Source organism: Mastomys coucha, unplaced genomic scaffold (genome assembly GCF_008632895.1).
Source record: "Mastomys coucha isolate ucsf_1 unplaced genomic scaffold, UCSF_Mcou_1 pScaffold10, whole genome shotgun sequence".
Lineage (NCBI taxonomy): Eukaryota > Metazoa > Chordata > Mammalia > Rodentia > Muridae > Mastomys > Mastomys coucha.
The window spans coordinates 77,232-92,671 of record NW_022196892.1 but is presented as its reverse complement, the minus strand read 5'-3'; the positions used below and the strand labels follow the sequence as shown (position 1 = coordinate 92,671).

The 15,440-nt window shown below is 41.0% G+C and overlaps 1 protein-coding gene across 5 annotated transcripts in view; it reads left to right on the top strand.

Annotated features, from left to right (window-relative positions):
- The window catches only part of LOC116072638 (ankyrin repeat domain-containing protein 26-like), a 93,871-nt gene that overhangs the window by 18,630 nt on the left and 59,801 nt on the right, over positions 1–15,440 (top strand). For 4 of the 5 annotated variants that reach the window (XM_031344117.1, XM_031344098.1, XM_031344095.1 and 1 more), the window contains exons 5-8: positions 8,557–8,668; positions 9,917–10,108; positions 10,819–11,033; positions 14,018–14,246. In XM_031344117.1, the coding sequence (XP_031199977.1) occupies positions 8,557–8,668; positions 9,917–10,108; positions 10,819–11,033; positions 14,018–14,246 (748 nt within the window). Of the gene's footprint in view, positions 1–8,556; positions 8,669–9,916; positions 10,109–10,818; positions 11,034–14,017; positions 14,247–15,440 lie in introns of those variants that run through there. The other variant, XM_031344128.1, reaches the window with a different exon arrangement.

Here is a 15,440-nt window from a genome sequence, read left to right as displayed (position 1 = left end):
ATAGAGTCAAGAAGTAGGTATGTAGCCTGGTATACATTTGATTGGGGAGGGGCATTATGGCTCTTAACGTAATTGGCTGGTGCTGGCAGCCAAACCATAAACTTACTTTCTGTTTTCCACCTGATTAGTGGTTGTTAAGAAGTGAAGTGTTGGGGACAGGCTTGTAACATGGGGATGCAGATTTGTTGGGGAATAACCTGGGAACTGGTGCTAGATGCAGGTCTTGTTGAGAGGTAACCTGGAAACTGGTATTAGTTTGCTTGAGTTCAAGAAACATCATCAGTGAGAGACAGGATGGAGTCCTGAGGCTGAGTTTTCCTCCTGTTGGTTAGAGTCATCTTCATCTACAAACTGGTCTGTGATGTCACACTGCAATCCTATGACCTTTAGGGCAATGGGAGGGGACGTGTTTTATAGAGAGCATGAAGTTTAGGTCAACGTTTAGCTGAGACACAAAAGTTGGTCCATTGTCTGACCCTACCATCTGAGGGAACCTATGCCTCACAAGTGTGTCCTCTAAGAGCTTCTTTGTCACTGGGAACATAGTTTCATGTTTGTTGCAGAAAGCCTTAGTCCAACCTGAAAATGAATCTGCAAACATCAGTTAATATTTATATCTACATTTTCTGGTTTTTACCTCTGTGAGGTCTGCCTCTCGGCAGGCTCTAGGCTTTGTGCATCTGAACCTACTACTGGGCTTCTTCTCATTAGCCACTGCATTAGTTAGCTGGCAGGCTTTACAGTTCTTGACAATCTTAGCTATCTTTGAGTTGGCATCTCTAAATCCTGATATTAGCATACTGTATCAAATCCTGCATTCCCCAGATGCCTGTGTGGGAAGAGCTGTGAATCTTTGGAAAATGTGAAGTCCTGTTTCTTCTGGCATAATGAGTTTGTAACCTGCTGTTCTGTACCAGCCGTCATTGGGACATGAGCAAATTTTCTAGTCCAGGTTATGCCATCTTTTGAATATTTAGGATGGTCAGGGAGCACAGGATCCCCTGTTGGTAGAGAAGTCAAGGGCAAGATAAATGGTTGCCCTCTGAAACTGGATCTTTCTCCTTTTGGTGTCCCAAGTAGTGGATGATGGCCAGCTTTTTAGGCCCCCATAGAGCCTTAAGTAGGGAGAGGATTTCTTCTTTATTTTTTATAGTCTTTTTTTTTCTGCTGTCAGAAGGCCTTTCTCTCTATAGATAGGTCCATGGACACGAGGGGTAGTAAAAGGATTTTGTCTTTTCTCAGCTCTAATGCCATGGTGAGAGCTATCAGTTCAGCTTTCTGGGCTGATACTCCTGCCAGGAGTGGTTCTGCCCACATGATCTGGGTGTTTGAGATCACTCGCTGACCCAGCACACCTCTTTCTGTTCTGAATGAAGCTGTTGCCATTGGTGAACCCTGTTATCTTCTGTATCCATCAAGGGATTATCCTGAAGATCTGGTCTGATCCCATGGATGTGGGCCAAAATGTCCAAGCAGTCATGTAGAGGCCCATTGAGGTCTGGGTCAGGCAGCAGGGTGGCGGGGCTTAGGGAAACTGGGGTCTGAAAAGTTATTCTTGGGGCTTTTAAGAGGAGAGACTGGTGATGAGTTATTCCAGCACTGGTGATGGACAGGCTTTGGCTCAATGACAGTTTGCCAACATCTTTGACCAGGGAGGCCTTGGCTGTGATGGTGCACAAACAGTTGCCTCTTGCACCTAGGTCTCATTTCTTTGACAGGTAGGCCACTGACTGGTACCAAGGCCCAAAGTCTAAGTCAATATCCCTTTCAGTATCTCATATCTCTCATCTATAAAAAGAAAGAAGGGTTTAGGAACTTCTGGGAACCCCAAAGCTGGTGTAGACATTTCTTTCAGGTCTTGGAGCCACCACTGACCTCTTAATATGTATCTCCCGGACCTAGAGACATCACCTGTGGATGGCAGAGTAGGGCTTTCTTAGTGGAGTCTTTTCTTTTTTTGTTTGTTTTCCAAGACAGATGTTCTCTGTGTAGCCCTGGCTGTCCTGGAACTCATCTGTAGACCAGGCTGGCCTCGAACTCAGAAATCTGCCTGCCTCTGCCTCCCAGGTGCTGGGATTAAAGGTGTGCACCACCACTGCCTGATTTTTTTTTCCTTAGTAGAGTCTTGATAGTCCATATTTCTCAGAGTCTCCAAGTGGTCCTAGGACTCCTCTAGGCATTTTTGTTTGGTTTCTACTGTCACCTGGAGGTCATTTATAAACTGTTGGAGAGACTTTATATTCAGGTTTTGGCAAAAGAGAATGTTGAGCTCCATTAATTATAAAAAAGCTTATGGGTCTCCCTTCTATTTTTAGAGTTGCCCTGGGCATCTTTTCTTTCTTTTTTTTCCCAAGAGGGAGCATTTATGATCTTTAGGGCCTCCTTGCCTCTTTTACTAGGAACGATTTGTTTTAGACGTCTTCTACACAGTTAGGCCACTGGCCCAGTGCCAGGGCCTGAGTAAGCACATGGGTTTCTATTTTATTTTATTATTTTATTTTATTTTATTTTATTTATTTATTTTTTTTTTTGAGACAAAGTTTCTCTGTGTAGCCCTGGCTGTCCTGGACTCACTCTGTAGAGCAGGCTGGCTTCAAACTCAGACATCCACCTGCCTCTGACTCCCAAGTGCTGGGATTAAAGGCATGCTCCACCACTGCCTGGCTGCACATAGGTTTCTAGAAGCCATTTGTTCCAGACTTCTTTTACAGTCCTCTGGTTTGGCCATGGCTGTCAACAGGATGTTTGCTAGGATGTGTCTGTTGCCTCCGCTCTTTCACCTGTCTCTCCTGTCCTTTTGTTTTTTATTAAACATTTTCTCTGCCATTAAGAATAACTCTCTCAGGTTCCTTTTTCTTAACCTCTCAATCCTCTGGAGTTTTTCCTTTTTCTTCTTTTTTAAAAAAGACAATTTATTATTATATGTAAGTACACTGTAGCTGTCTTCAATCTCACCAGAAGAGGGCATCGGATCCCATACAGATGGTTGTGAACAGCCATATGGTTGCTGGGAATTGAACTCAGGGCCTTTGGAAGAGCAGTCAGTGCTTTTAACTGCTGAGCTATCTCTCCAGCCCCCGAGGCTTTTCTGCTGTCTGATTGATAAAAGCTAGAGCTACTACAGCTTTCACATTGAAATGTCTCCATGATTCTTTTTAAAAGAAAGCTGTGGAACTCTCCTTACGTCTCTGACTAATATATTATTTCTTTGGTCAAATTGGTGTGCTGTCTTATAGCTGCTTTGAGATCTGCCAACAGAGACTGTTGGTAAGATGCAGACTCTCTCCTTATGTTTAGCAGCATTGAAGTTCCAGTCTGGGTGGGTTAAAGAAAAAGCCTTTGTGTTCCTGCAGCAGGTCTCGCCTCCCCCCTCCCCCGACCCCTGTCACCCATTCCCATCCAATGGGGCTCCCATTGGGCAGAGTTGTCTTTCCTTCCAAGGAGTTGAATAAGGTAGGGCTGCCTGTTGTTTGGGTAGAAAAAGTTTTCCTAATGGTGACTGAAAGATTCTGTTTCCTAGTTTTAACGTAGTGGAGCTGAAGGCATCTGTCCCAGTGTTAAATGTATGATAGAAAGTCACCCCATAACATAAACAACAAAGACAAAACACAAGAAAAATTGGTCTTTCCTGATCTATTAGGCAGGAACGAGAGACAACCAGAAGGTGGCGCTCATACACAAGAAAAGAAACTCGTCCCTTCCTCTCAGTCAGGGACAAAAGTGACCAGATTGGGGGGCGGGCGTGCCCTTGGCTTTCTGAGCCCACTCTTACCCCAGATCTGGACTCAGAATGACTTTTGGTGCAAATATGCTTTAACTGCGTATGGCCACAGATACGGATTTAAGGCCTTTGTTTTCAGAACAGAACTACAGATGTGGCACCACTCAGAGTTTAGAAACTGACACAGACAGACAGGATATATAAACACATGGGCAGACTCACAAACGCAGACAGACATTACTGGTATTGAGACCCTCCAGGTCAGATCCTGGAGGCTTTGGAGTTCCTGACCAGTGCACGAAAGTGTTGTTCCAAGAAACATTTGTGAACCCCAAAAGACCACCAAGGAGCCGATTCCGATGTAATCACATTAGGGTCTCTTTATTCAAGCTTGAGCTTGGGCTCCCTGCCAACCCTGACACAGCAGGAAAGTGGTGCCCTGAGCCTAGTTTTAGGCAAGCATTTATAGAAACAAGAAAGGGGTATCTAGCGTGGTGCACATCTTATTATGGCTTTTAACATCGTTGGTTGGTGCTGGGAGCCAAACACGTTTTCCTCCTGATTGGTGGTTGTTAGAAGTGAAGTGTTGGTGCAGGCTTGTAACCTGGACGTGCAGATTTGTGGGGAATAACCTGGAAACTGGTTCTAGATGCAGGTCCTGTTGGGGGGTGACCTGGAAACTGGTGCTAGGTACCGGCCTGCTAGTTTACTTGAGTTCAACCTCAGGTCAGGTTCTCTAAGATGGAGTCTGAACTCAAAAGATTTGGTTTCTCACAGTGAGAGCAGCTGTGATCACTGACTTCCCCATTATGGTAGACTACACCTTCAAACTGTCTCTACTATGAGAGTAGCTGTCATCACTGACTCCCCCATTGTGAGGGACTACACCTTCAATCCATGAACCAGAGTAAACCTCCCTCATCGCTTTGGAAAGATAAGTTGTCTTAGCGCAACAGCAACCATCACAGAGCTAAAAAGGAACGTGTGTTTCCCAAAGCGTTCTGCATGTGCTTACAGGGTTATCTGCCAAATTAATCTTAAAAAGTTTTCCTCATAATCCTTAGCTAGTCAAAATGTAAGGATAAAGTGATCTTGGGGTACCTGTTCTCAATTAATGCATATAAACATAATCTCTGCACTTCAGACTCAGGGAGCATTGTGGAAGAGGGGAGGGAAAGATTGTAAGAGACTAGGGACCAGGACATCTGCTGCATGGTAGTTTCTTCCAAAATAAGTAAATAAAAAGAACATAAGGTGCGGGAAGGGATGGCTCTGGGAGTAGTTGTGGGCTGGAATGTTTGGGGCCACAATTATGGTTTAATGCTAAGGGCATTTGCTAATCTTCCAGAAGACTGGGGTTTGATTCCTAGAAGCCATATTGTAGCTCAAAACTATCTTTAATTCCAGGCCAAGGAGATCCAATACCCTTTTTCACCTCTGTAGGCACTAGGCATACACGTGGTCTACATACATACATGCAAGCAAAACCATAGGCATATAATAAATACAAAAAAATTAAATATGTTGTGTGAAATTCTCTTAGAATATATGTGTATGAATATAAATATATATTTTTTCTTTTCTCCTTTATTGGATATTTTCTTTATTTACATTTCAAATGTTTTTCACTTTCCAGGTCTCCACTTCAGAAATTCCATATCCCATCCCCCCTCCACATGCCTCTATGAGGATGCTCCTCCACACACCAACCCACACTCTCCCATCTTCCCACCCTGGCATTACCCTACACTGGGGCATCGAACACTCTTAGGACCAAGGGCCTTTCCTCCCACTGATGTCCAACAAGGCCATCCTCTGCCACATATGCGGCCTGTGCCATGGGTCCCTCCACGTGTATTCTTTGGTTGGTGGTCCAGTCCCTGGGAGTTTCAGGAGCTCTGGCCTGTTAACACTGTTGCTCCCTCCATGGGGCTGCAACCCCCCTTAGCTCCTTCAGTCCCTTCTCCAACTCCTCCAATGATGACACCACTCAGGCCAATGGGTGGCTGAAGGCATCTGCCTCTGTATTTGACTGACTCTGGCAGAGCCTCTTAGGACACGGCTATACCAGGCTTTCATCAGCAAGCACTTTCTGGCATCTACAATAACGTCCGGGTTTGGTGGCTGTATATGGGATGGATCATCAGGTGGGGCAGACTCTGGATGGACTTTCCTTCAGTCTCTGCTCCACATTTTGTCTCCATATTTCTTCCTGTGAGTAATTTGTTGACCCTTTTAAGAAGCACTGAAGCATCCACATTTTGGTCTTTCTTCTTCTTAGGCTTCATATGGTCAGTGAATTGAATCTAGGGTGTTCTGAACTTATGGGAATATTCTGAAAATATCCACTAATGAGTGACTACATACCATGTGTGTTCTTTTGTGATTGAACTACCTCACTCAGGATGATATTTTCAAGGTCCATCCATTTGCCTGTGAATTTCATGAAGTCATTGTTTTTAATGGCTGAGTAGTTCTCCACTGTGTAAATGTACCACAATTTCTGTATCCATTCCTCTGTTGAAGAACATTTGGGTCCTTTCCAGCTTCTGGATATTATAAATAAGGCTGCTAAGAACATAATGGATCATGTGTCCTTATTACATGTTGGAGCATCTTTTGGGTATATGCCCAGGAGTGGTGTAGCTGGGTCCTCAGATAATACTCTGTCCAATTTTCTGAGGAACCACCAGACTGATGTCCAGAGTGATTGTACTAGGTTGCAATCCTACCAACAATTGGAGGAGTGTTCCTCTTTCTCCACATCCTAGTCAGCATCTGCTGTCACCTGAGTTTTGGATCTTAGTCATTCTGACTGGTGTGAGGTGCAATCTCAAGGTTGTTTTGACTTGCATTTCCCAATGACTAAGGATGTTGAACATTTCTCTAGGTGATTCTTGACCATTTAAGTTTACTCAGTTGAGGCTTCTCTGTTTAGCTCCTTATCCCATTTTAAAAATAGGGTTATTTGATTGTCTAGAGTCTAACTTCTTGCTTCCTGATATTTTTAATGTTATTTTTATGTTTGTGTGGCTATCTTCTTTTGAGTTTGTTGAAAGATTACTTTCTTGCTTTTTCTAGGGTGCAGTTTTCCTCTTTGTATTGACGTTTTCCATCTATTGTCCTCTGTAGGGCTGGATTTGTGGAAAGATATTGTGTAAATTTGGTTTTGTCATGGAATAACTTGGTTTCTCCATCTATGGTAATTGAGAGTTTTGCTGGGTATAGGAGTCTGGGCTGGCATTTGTGTTCTCTTAGGGTCTGTCTCTTAGACATCTGCCCAGCATCTTCTGACTTTTATAGTATCTGGTGAGAAGTCTGGTGTAATTCTGATAGGTCTGCCTTTATGTGTTATTTGACCTTTTCTCTTAATATCTTTCTCTGTTCTATGCCTTTGGTGTTTTGACCATTATGTGATTGGAGGAATTTCATTTCTTGTCCCATCTATTTGAAGATCTGTAGGTTTCTTGTATGTTTGTGGACATCTCTTTCTTTAGGTTAGGGACATTTGCTTCTATAATTTTGTTGAAGATATTTGCTGGCCCTTTAAGTTGGGAACCTTCACTCTCTTCTATACGTATTATTCTTAGGTTTGATAGTCTCCTTGTGTCCTGGATTTCCTGTATGTTTTGGGTTAGGAGCTTTTTCCATTTTGCATTTTCTTTGTTGTGTCAATGTTTTCTATGGTTTCTTCTGCACCTGAGATTCTCTCTTCTATCTCTTTTATTCTGTTGGTAATGCTTGCATCTATGACTCCTGATCATTTTCCTAGGTTTTCTATCTCCAGGGCTGTCTCCCTTTGTTTTTTCTTTATTGTTTCTATTTCCATTTTTAGATATTGGATGGTTTTGTTGAATTCCTTCACCTGTTTTTTTGTGTTTTCTTATAATTCTTTAAGGGTTTATTGTATTTCCTCTTTAAGGGCTTCACCTGTTTACCTGTGTTCTCATGTATTTCTTTAAGGGAGTTATTTATGTCCTTCTTAAAGTTCTCTATTATCATTATGAGATGTGCTTTTAACTCAAAGTCTTGCTTTTCTGGTGTGTGGAGTATCCAGGGCTCGCTGTGGTGGGAGAAGTGGGTTCTGATGATGTGAAATTTGTTTCTGTTGTTGACATTGTTACTCTTGCCTCTTGCCATCAGGTTATCTCTGGTGTTAGCTGATCTTGCTGTTTCTGACTGTGGTTGGTCTCTTCTGTAACCATGTGTCAGTACTTCTGGGAGACCCATTCTTTCTGGGAGAAATTTGGGTATGGAGAGCTGTGGCACAGGGTCAGCTCTGGGGTGCAGACAGAAACCAGAAGGGTCCTGTCCCCAGCTCTTACATTGTTCCTGTGTCCTGATGGCTCTGATAGGGTCCCTGTTAGGCCAGGGATTTGAACAGAAGTGGTGCTCTTACCTGTGCTCACAGGTGTGTTGATGCTCCTGGGAGACCAGCACTTTCTTGGAGGTATTTGGGTATGTAGCACTGTGGCACAGGATCAGGTACAGAAGCAGAAGGAAACCAAAAGCCCTTCTTTTTTTAATTTTTATTTTATATATGTGAGTAAACTGTCACTGTCTTCAGATGCATCAGAAGAGGGTATTGGATCCCATTACAGATAGATGTTTGTTAGCCACCATGTGGTTGCTGGGAATTGAACACAGGACTTCTCTAACAGCAGTCAGTGCTCTTAGCCACTGAGCCATCTCTTCAGCCCATGAATATTCATTATAATACTTTAGATTGGTACAAGTGAGGCAGCTTCAAACTCTATAAACTAATTTCTTTACTGTTTAAATATTATTTAAGTTCTTACATTTAAAATTTTATATATAATTCTTTGTTTTTATAGATTTATGGAAGTCTTAAAAATAACAGGAAAGAAGTTAGTTGAGTGTGAAAATAGAGAATTATATTTCTATGAAGATATGAAAAACAGAACATTTGAAATGCTACAACATGAGGTAATTTTAAATCAGTTTCAAGACCTAAAATATTATAATTTGGGGGAACATAAAACTCCAAGTTCTTTGTCTATTAAATATGTGAATATAAAAATATTATTGTGTGTGTAGATGGTGTGTTGTGTGTGTGTATGCATGCTGTATGGAGGTCAGAAGACAGCTCTGTTGAGTCAGTTCCCTCCTTCCACATCTGTGTGGGTCCTGGGATTGCCCCGATGTTGTCAGGCTTGCAAGTAAATGCCTTTATACATGACACCAGATGTTGTACACCAAGATGACTATGGGTTAGTGAGAGGGTGTAATGCACACCTCGGGTCCTCAGATAGCCTATCCAGGAGGAGAGTGAGAAGAGCCAGATCATGCACTTACTAGGCATATTAGGCAGGGTTTAATCTTTATCACCATTGTTGTCGTCGTCGTCGTCATCATCATCATCATCATCATCATCATCATCATCATCATTAGAGAACAACAACAATTCTGCCCAATAAGCTCACCTCTAGTAAAGGGGTACCAGGACCAGTCTATGACATCATAGGGGAAATTAATCTCAGAGCTGCTACACCCATGGAGTGCTGCTTATCCACATTTAGCCTACCTCTTGACTCATACTCTTTCTTGTATATTGCTCCATTTGCCTAGCCTAACATCCTGGAACTTGAGAAGAGTGATGTTTGGCTAACTTGTGGATCACTGAGAAATAGGGCTTATGAATCCTTTGTCTACGCACTACTGCCCTGCTGAGACAGTCTGCAGGTCCCACTACAGCGATACTTGTTCTTTTCTTTTCTTTTCTTTTTTCTGTCCTGTTTCTGTACACTAGACTGCTTTCAGTTCTCGTTGTTCCTTTCCCCCATCATTTTGTCTTTAGTGGAGTCTATTCCCTACCTTCCCAACATGACCGTGTTTTCACCACTGAGGGACAGAGAAGACAGAAGTCCTGGGAGTCTGCCTTTATGAAAAATTCTCCAAGTAGTTGAGATGCCAATAAAGGGGGAAACTTAGCTTTTCAAATCAGATTCTAAGGTCGAGTGCCATTCTCGTGACTGAGATGATTGATGTAAAGAGTAGTTAGTATATAGTTCTGTGATTCCTGGTGACTTCTGAGAATTTCAGCAGGCTACTCCCTAAGATGCTGCTTTAGATTTTAATAAGTTACAAATGCATTTGTCAAAATTCTGGATTGGTTTTGTATTAGACTATTCACAGTCTAAATCCATCATTACAACTGTACTTTTCTTCATGTAGATAAATTATCTTAAAGATACATGGGAACCTATGTATTGCAGATATCTACATCAAGATATAAACATTCAGTTGACTGAGCAAGAATTGTTAAAAATAAAAACAGAACATGAGACTTACGAACACCTACATAAGACTCAGGGAGATGTGGAAAAGGAAGTGCTAACCCTCAAAGGACTGGTTCAAGAGAGTATGGTAAGTCAAGGTCAGTTGAACAGTGGCAAAGGAGACCCAGGCAGGAGGAAGGCATCATGGTGGAAGACATTTCACTGAGAATTACATTTTGGATAATTCTGTTGTGTGTTCCTTCCACTTTTCTTACATCAATTTGATTTTTATTTTTCTGGAAGCACATGATCAAAGTTTCTTCCTTTAAAAAAATCCGGTTTCCATCATTGCATTGTAATGATTGTTGTTTCGAATCACTTGTCTTTTAAAGCTACTTTGTATATAGAAAGGCTATTTGGAAAAGATGCTTCATCTCATGGATTTGTTCTTAAGTTACAATTTTAGGTACATCATCCTATAGATTTGTCCTTAAGTTACAATGTTCACGTTGTTTTAAGATAGAATCCAGAGAACCAAAGAGTTCCCAATTTTTGAACAATTCCATCATTTAGAGTTATCGGGAAACAGGAGTACTAAAGGGAGAGTGGTTCTTAGCTGGGGCCATATCCCAGTGGGAGGGGTGTGCAAGTCACCAAAGAAAACCAAAAGAAGAGTCAGTTGTATTTCCTGACTCAGATGTAATATATTTCTGTAGAAGTGATGATAAATATTCTCAAGTCCAGCATTTAATATCACATCTATAAAATCACTGTGTGATTCATGAATTCTGGAAAACATATGCCATACTCACTTTGGGTATAGTTATTTCAAAAATATTTACTATTAATTTGTTTTAGACACAAGAAGAAGAGGAAAAAAATTTAGAGAAAGTAAGAGAGAACAACAATGATTCAAGAATGAGTCAAATGATTCTCAGAGTCAAAAGTTTAGAATCAAGACTCCCTGAGATAAAAAGTCAAGTGGATTCTACCAGAATAGAAGTGGAAAAACATAAACAGCTCTATGTAGAAGAAAATAAATGCAGAAAATCACTTTCTAATATACTAGACAAGTAAGTCAAAACAATAATAGAAAATATTTCAGCTCACTCATTGTTCTAGTAAAACAGGTTTTTTTTTTTAAAAAAAATAGTTAAAATGTTTATTTAAATGTGCTTATTATCTTAATATACATTTTATTGGATATTTTCTTGATTTACATTTCAATGTTATCCCCATTCCTGGTCTCCCCCTGGAAATCCCCTATCCCATCGCCTCTCCCTCTGCTTCTATGAGGGTGTTCCTCCACCTACCCACCAAGTACTACCTCCCTGTCTTCAAATTTCCCTACAATGGGGCATCAAGCCTTCACAGGACCAAGGGACTCTCCTCCCATTGATGTCTGACAAGGTCATTCTCTGCTACATATGTGGCTGGAGCCATGGTCTCCATTAGTCTCTGGGAGCTCTGGGGGATCTGACTGGTTGATATTGTTCTTTCTATGGGGTTGCAAACCCCTTCAGCTCCTTCAGTCCTTCCTCTAACTCCTCCACTGGGGACCCCTGTACTCAATGGTTGGCTGTGAACATCTGCCTCTGTATTTGTCAGGCTCTGGCACAGCCTTTCATGACACAGCGATATCAGGCTCCTATTAGCATGCACTTTTTGGTATTCATAATAGTGTCTGCATTTGGAGACTGTATATGGGATGAATCCCCAGGTGGGACAGTCTCTTGATGGCATTTCCTTCAGTCTCTGCTCCATACTTTGTCTCCATGTTTGCTGCCATGAGTATTTTGTTCTCCTTTCTAAAATGGACCAAAGCACCCACACTTTGGTTTTCCTTTTTCTTGAGTGTCATGTGGTCTATGAATTATATCTTGGGCATTCCAAGCTTCTGGGCTAATATCCACTTATCAGTGAGTGCATACCGTGTGTGTTCTTTTGTGATTGGGTTACCCCACTCAGGATGATATTTTTAAGTTACATCCATTTGTCTGAGAATGTCATAAATTCATTGTTTTTAATAACTGAGTAGTACTTCATTGTGTACACGTACCACATTTTCTGTATCCACTCCACTGTTGAGGGACCTCTTGGTTCTTTCCAGCTTCTGGCTATTATAAACATGGCTACTATGAACATAGTGGAGCATGTGTCCTTGTTACATGTTGGAGCATCTTTTGGGTGTTTGCCCAGGAGTGGTATAGCTGGGTCCTCAGGTAGTACTATGTCCAATTTTCTGAGGAATAGCCAGACTGATTTCTAGAGTGGTTGTATCAGCTAGAGGGCCAATACCCAATATGTACAAAGAACTCAAGAAGCTAGACTCCAGAGAATCAAGTAACCCTATTTAAAAATGGGGCACAGAGCTAAACAAAGAATTCTCAACTGAGGAAACTCGAATGGCTGAGATGCACCTAAAGAAATGTTCTACATCCTTAGTCATCAGGGAAATGCAGATCAAAACAACCCTGAGATTCCACCTCACACCAGTCAGAATGGCTAAGATCCAAAACTCAGGTGACAGCAGATGCTAGCTAGGATGTGGAGAAAGAGGAGCACTCCTCCATTGTTGGTGGGAATGCAAGCTGGTAAATCATGTTTTTGAGATTAGGATATGACTGTTAACTGCACAATAAACTTACAACCTAACCGTAGCGAGTGAACTGTGCTTAATATGTTAGTCTGTAAGGGTCTCTCTCTTTTTTTTCTCAATTTTCTAAGTTTGTTTTCATGCTCCTTTTATATTTTCACATGGCCAGCTTGCTCTATTATTAATTTTTGTTGTTGTTTGAGTCAAAGTGTATGTGTAGTTCTCACTGGCCTGAAATTCATTATGTAGATGAGGCTAGCCTTAAACTCATAGAGATATGCCTACCTCTGTCTCCCAAGTGATAGGATTTAAAGGCATGAGCCACCACAACCAGTTTCATTAGGGTTTTGAATAGCTACTTTTTAATGAAAATACTTCTGTATTCTTCCCATAGAAGTATTAACAAGCTTATTTGTGGAAGATTGCAGCTTCAGCCCAGATGGGTGAGGAGCAGCAGTAACACTACTACGTTCAGTCATGGTATTGCCAGTGTCCACGGCATCTGTAGACAGGCTTCCCCTTACACTTTTTCTCTTTTCTCAAAGACAAACTCAAATTCATGAGAAAGTTTTGAAACAGGAATAAGTGGATATATAATTCACAAAGTGGTTAAAGTAATTCCTTCGTTAGTACGAGAGTGTGTGTTTAACGCAGAAAGCACAGGACCCAACTTTTATGGCTTTGCAATGAGATCACTGAAAGGTTTATTTACAGGAGGACGCTGTCTTCCACACTGGGCAGAACTTGAGCAACAAGATCTCAAAGCCTACCCCACAGTGACACACTTCCTCCAACAAGGTGACACCTCCTAATAGTGCCACTTCCTATGGGCCAAGTATTTTTAAACCACTACATTGGCTATGGACAGGTGATTTCAAGGAACACACACACACACACACACACACACACGCACGCACGCACACACACACACACACACACACATACACGCCACAAACTGGTTTACTAACCAAGATTTCTGGCACTTGTTTAGTTCTAATTAATTGTATATATTTAAGGAGCACAACATGATATATTGACACACATTCACATATAGGGAACTCACTTTTATGGCTAAGCAAGTCCAAAGTTTCACATAGTTTACTCTTAGGAGTGCAAATACTTCTGCTGTTATCTTTGGGGATCTTGTAAGATCTTCTTCAGGAAGAAGGTAGCAGTGCTATCTGTGAAGTTGTGACTCCCTGATAACCAGTTCTTACTCTCAGAATTCTTTTGTATTAGTAGTGAGGAATTCCTTTGGGAGTAGATGAACTTCATTCACAACAATTTTAAGCTTCTAATTGTGTACAGTAAGTATGCTCTGACTCATTTTCAGCTCAGAGACTATGTAATGGGACATTCTGATTATTCCTATAGCCTTTTTTTCAAAGCAAAACAAGTCATTTAAGAGTTCTTTAGGAGAAAAATGAGATGCCAAATTTGACCTTGTTGCAATCTTCATAGGACAATGGAAAAGCTAGAGGTGGCTAAAACAAAGCTTATGCAGTTGAATCAGCAGAAGATGACCTTGGAAACTATTCTGAGTTCTCTGCCTGTTCAACAGTGCCCTCATATTGCCAAGTTTAATCCTGCTGTGGGACACAACCCAAGGTTTCCTCCAGGAGATGCCTCATTTCTTCCTGCCTCTGAGTCTCAGCCTGTTTTCGAGAGCATGAGGAAAGGCCTGTCCAAGGTTAGTAAAGTTTTTTGTTCCTCTGGGAACTTTCAGTTTCTAAAATAATACTTGTTTTTAATTTGATGAAATATTGAATTGTTTTATAGGCTGATGCATGTTAAGTAAAAATTACAATAACCTTTTTTTTAAAGAAACATATTTTGCAGATTTTAATAAGTCACTAGAGCTTGTCTATTCAAAAATACTTAATTGTTGGGTTTTATTGGATGGGTTCTAGGAGTGATCTGAAAGATAATTGCTGGGCCACTTTCAGGCCAGCCATAGAGAGATTGCATTTCCATTGTTTGTCCCTTACCTGGCTCAGGGGCTCTTATCAGAGTATGAACACAGTGTATTTCTATTTTTCTGAGACTCAAAGAAAGACAGGGTCCTTTTGAGTTAATAGTCAGTTTATGTTTGATATTTTTTCTTTCCTTAATGTTTTTTAATGAGATAAGCTTCTTTAATGGAGAAAAATACAGCTTTTATAGCTGTAAACTGACATGCTCCTCAAATGAACAATTAAAGTGACCTCACATTAATTTAGTCTTTATAAGATATATTCTGAAAACTTCATTTTCTGAAGCATTGTCAGCCACACAATAGGACACAATTGACTAGTCACCCCTTTTCTTACAAAACCTACCCTGTGCTTCTCTAACATAGTCATGAAGGCCATACACACTTTGTCTTCTTAGCCCTTCCTGTTTACTTTAAAACCCATTTTAGTTGTAAAGTAAAGGGAAAAAAGCACAATCAGTTTTCTCTATAGGTTCCAACAAGCGGCACAAAGCTGTCTCAGCACGTCTGGGTAAAGGAGGTATTGGAACTGGCTGTCTACTGTTAAGGACTCTTAGGTGGTTTTGAATGTTTTGACTTACCACTGATGAATGGTAGTTGAGAAGGAAGGACTCAGAGGTGGGATAGGGAACAAAGCAGTGACAGAAGCTATGGAAGAAGATATCCAAGAAAAAGCAAGTCCAAGTGTCTGAGTTCTCTTCAGATCAGTCTGAGTACCAGTTTTTTTAAAATAGTTTTGTAGATTGTTTAGCCTTATGCTGGTACTAAGGCTCTTGATAATTTATAAACTTGGTTCATTGCCATAAAAACAGCATTCTTCTTACAACATTGCATAGACACTGCTATCGAAGAACCATTTCTAGAAGACCATTTAGTTTTCTTTGTACATATATGTAAAAAGTTCACTCTCTA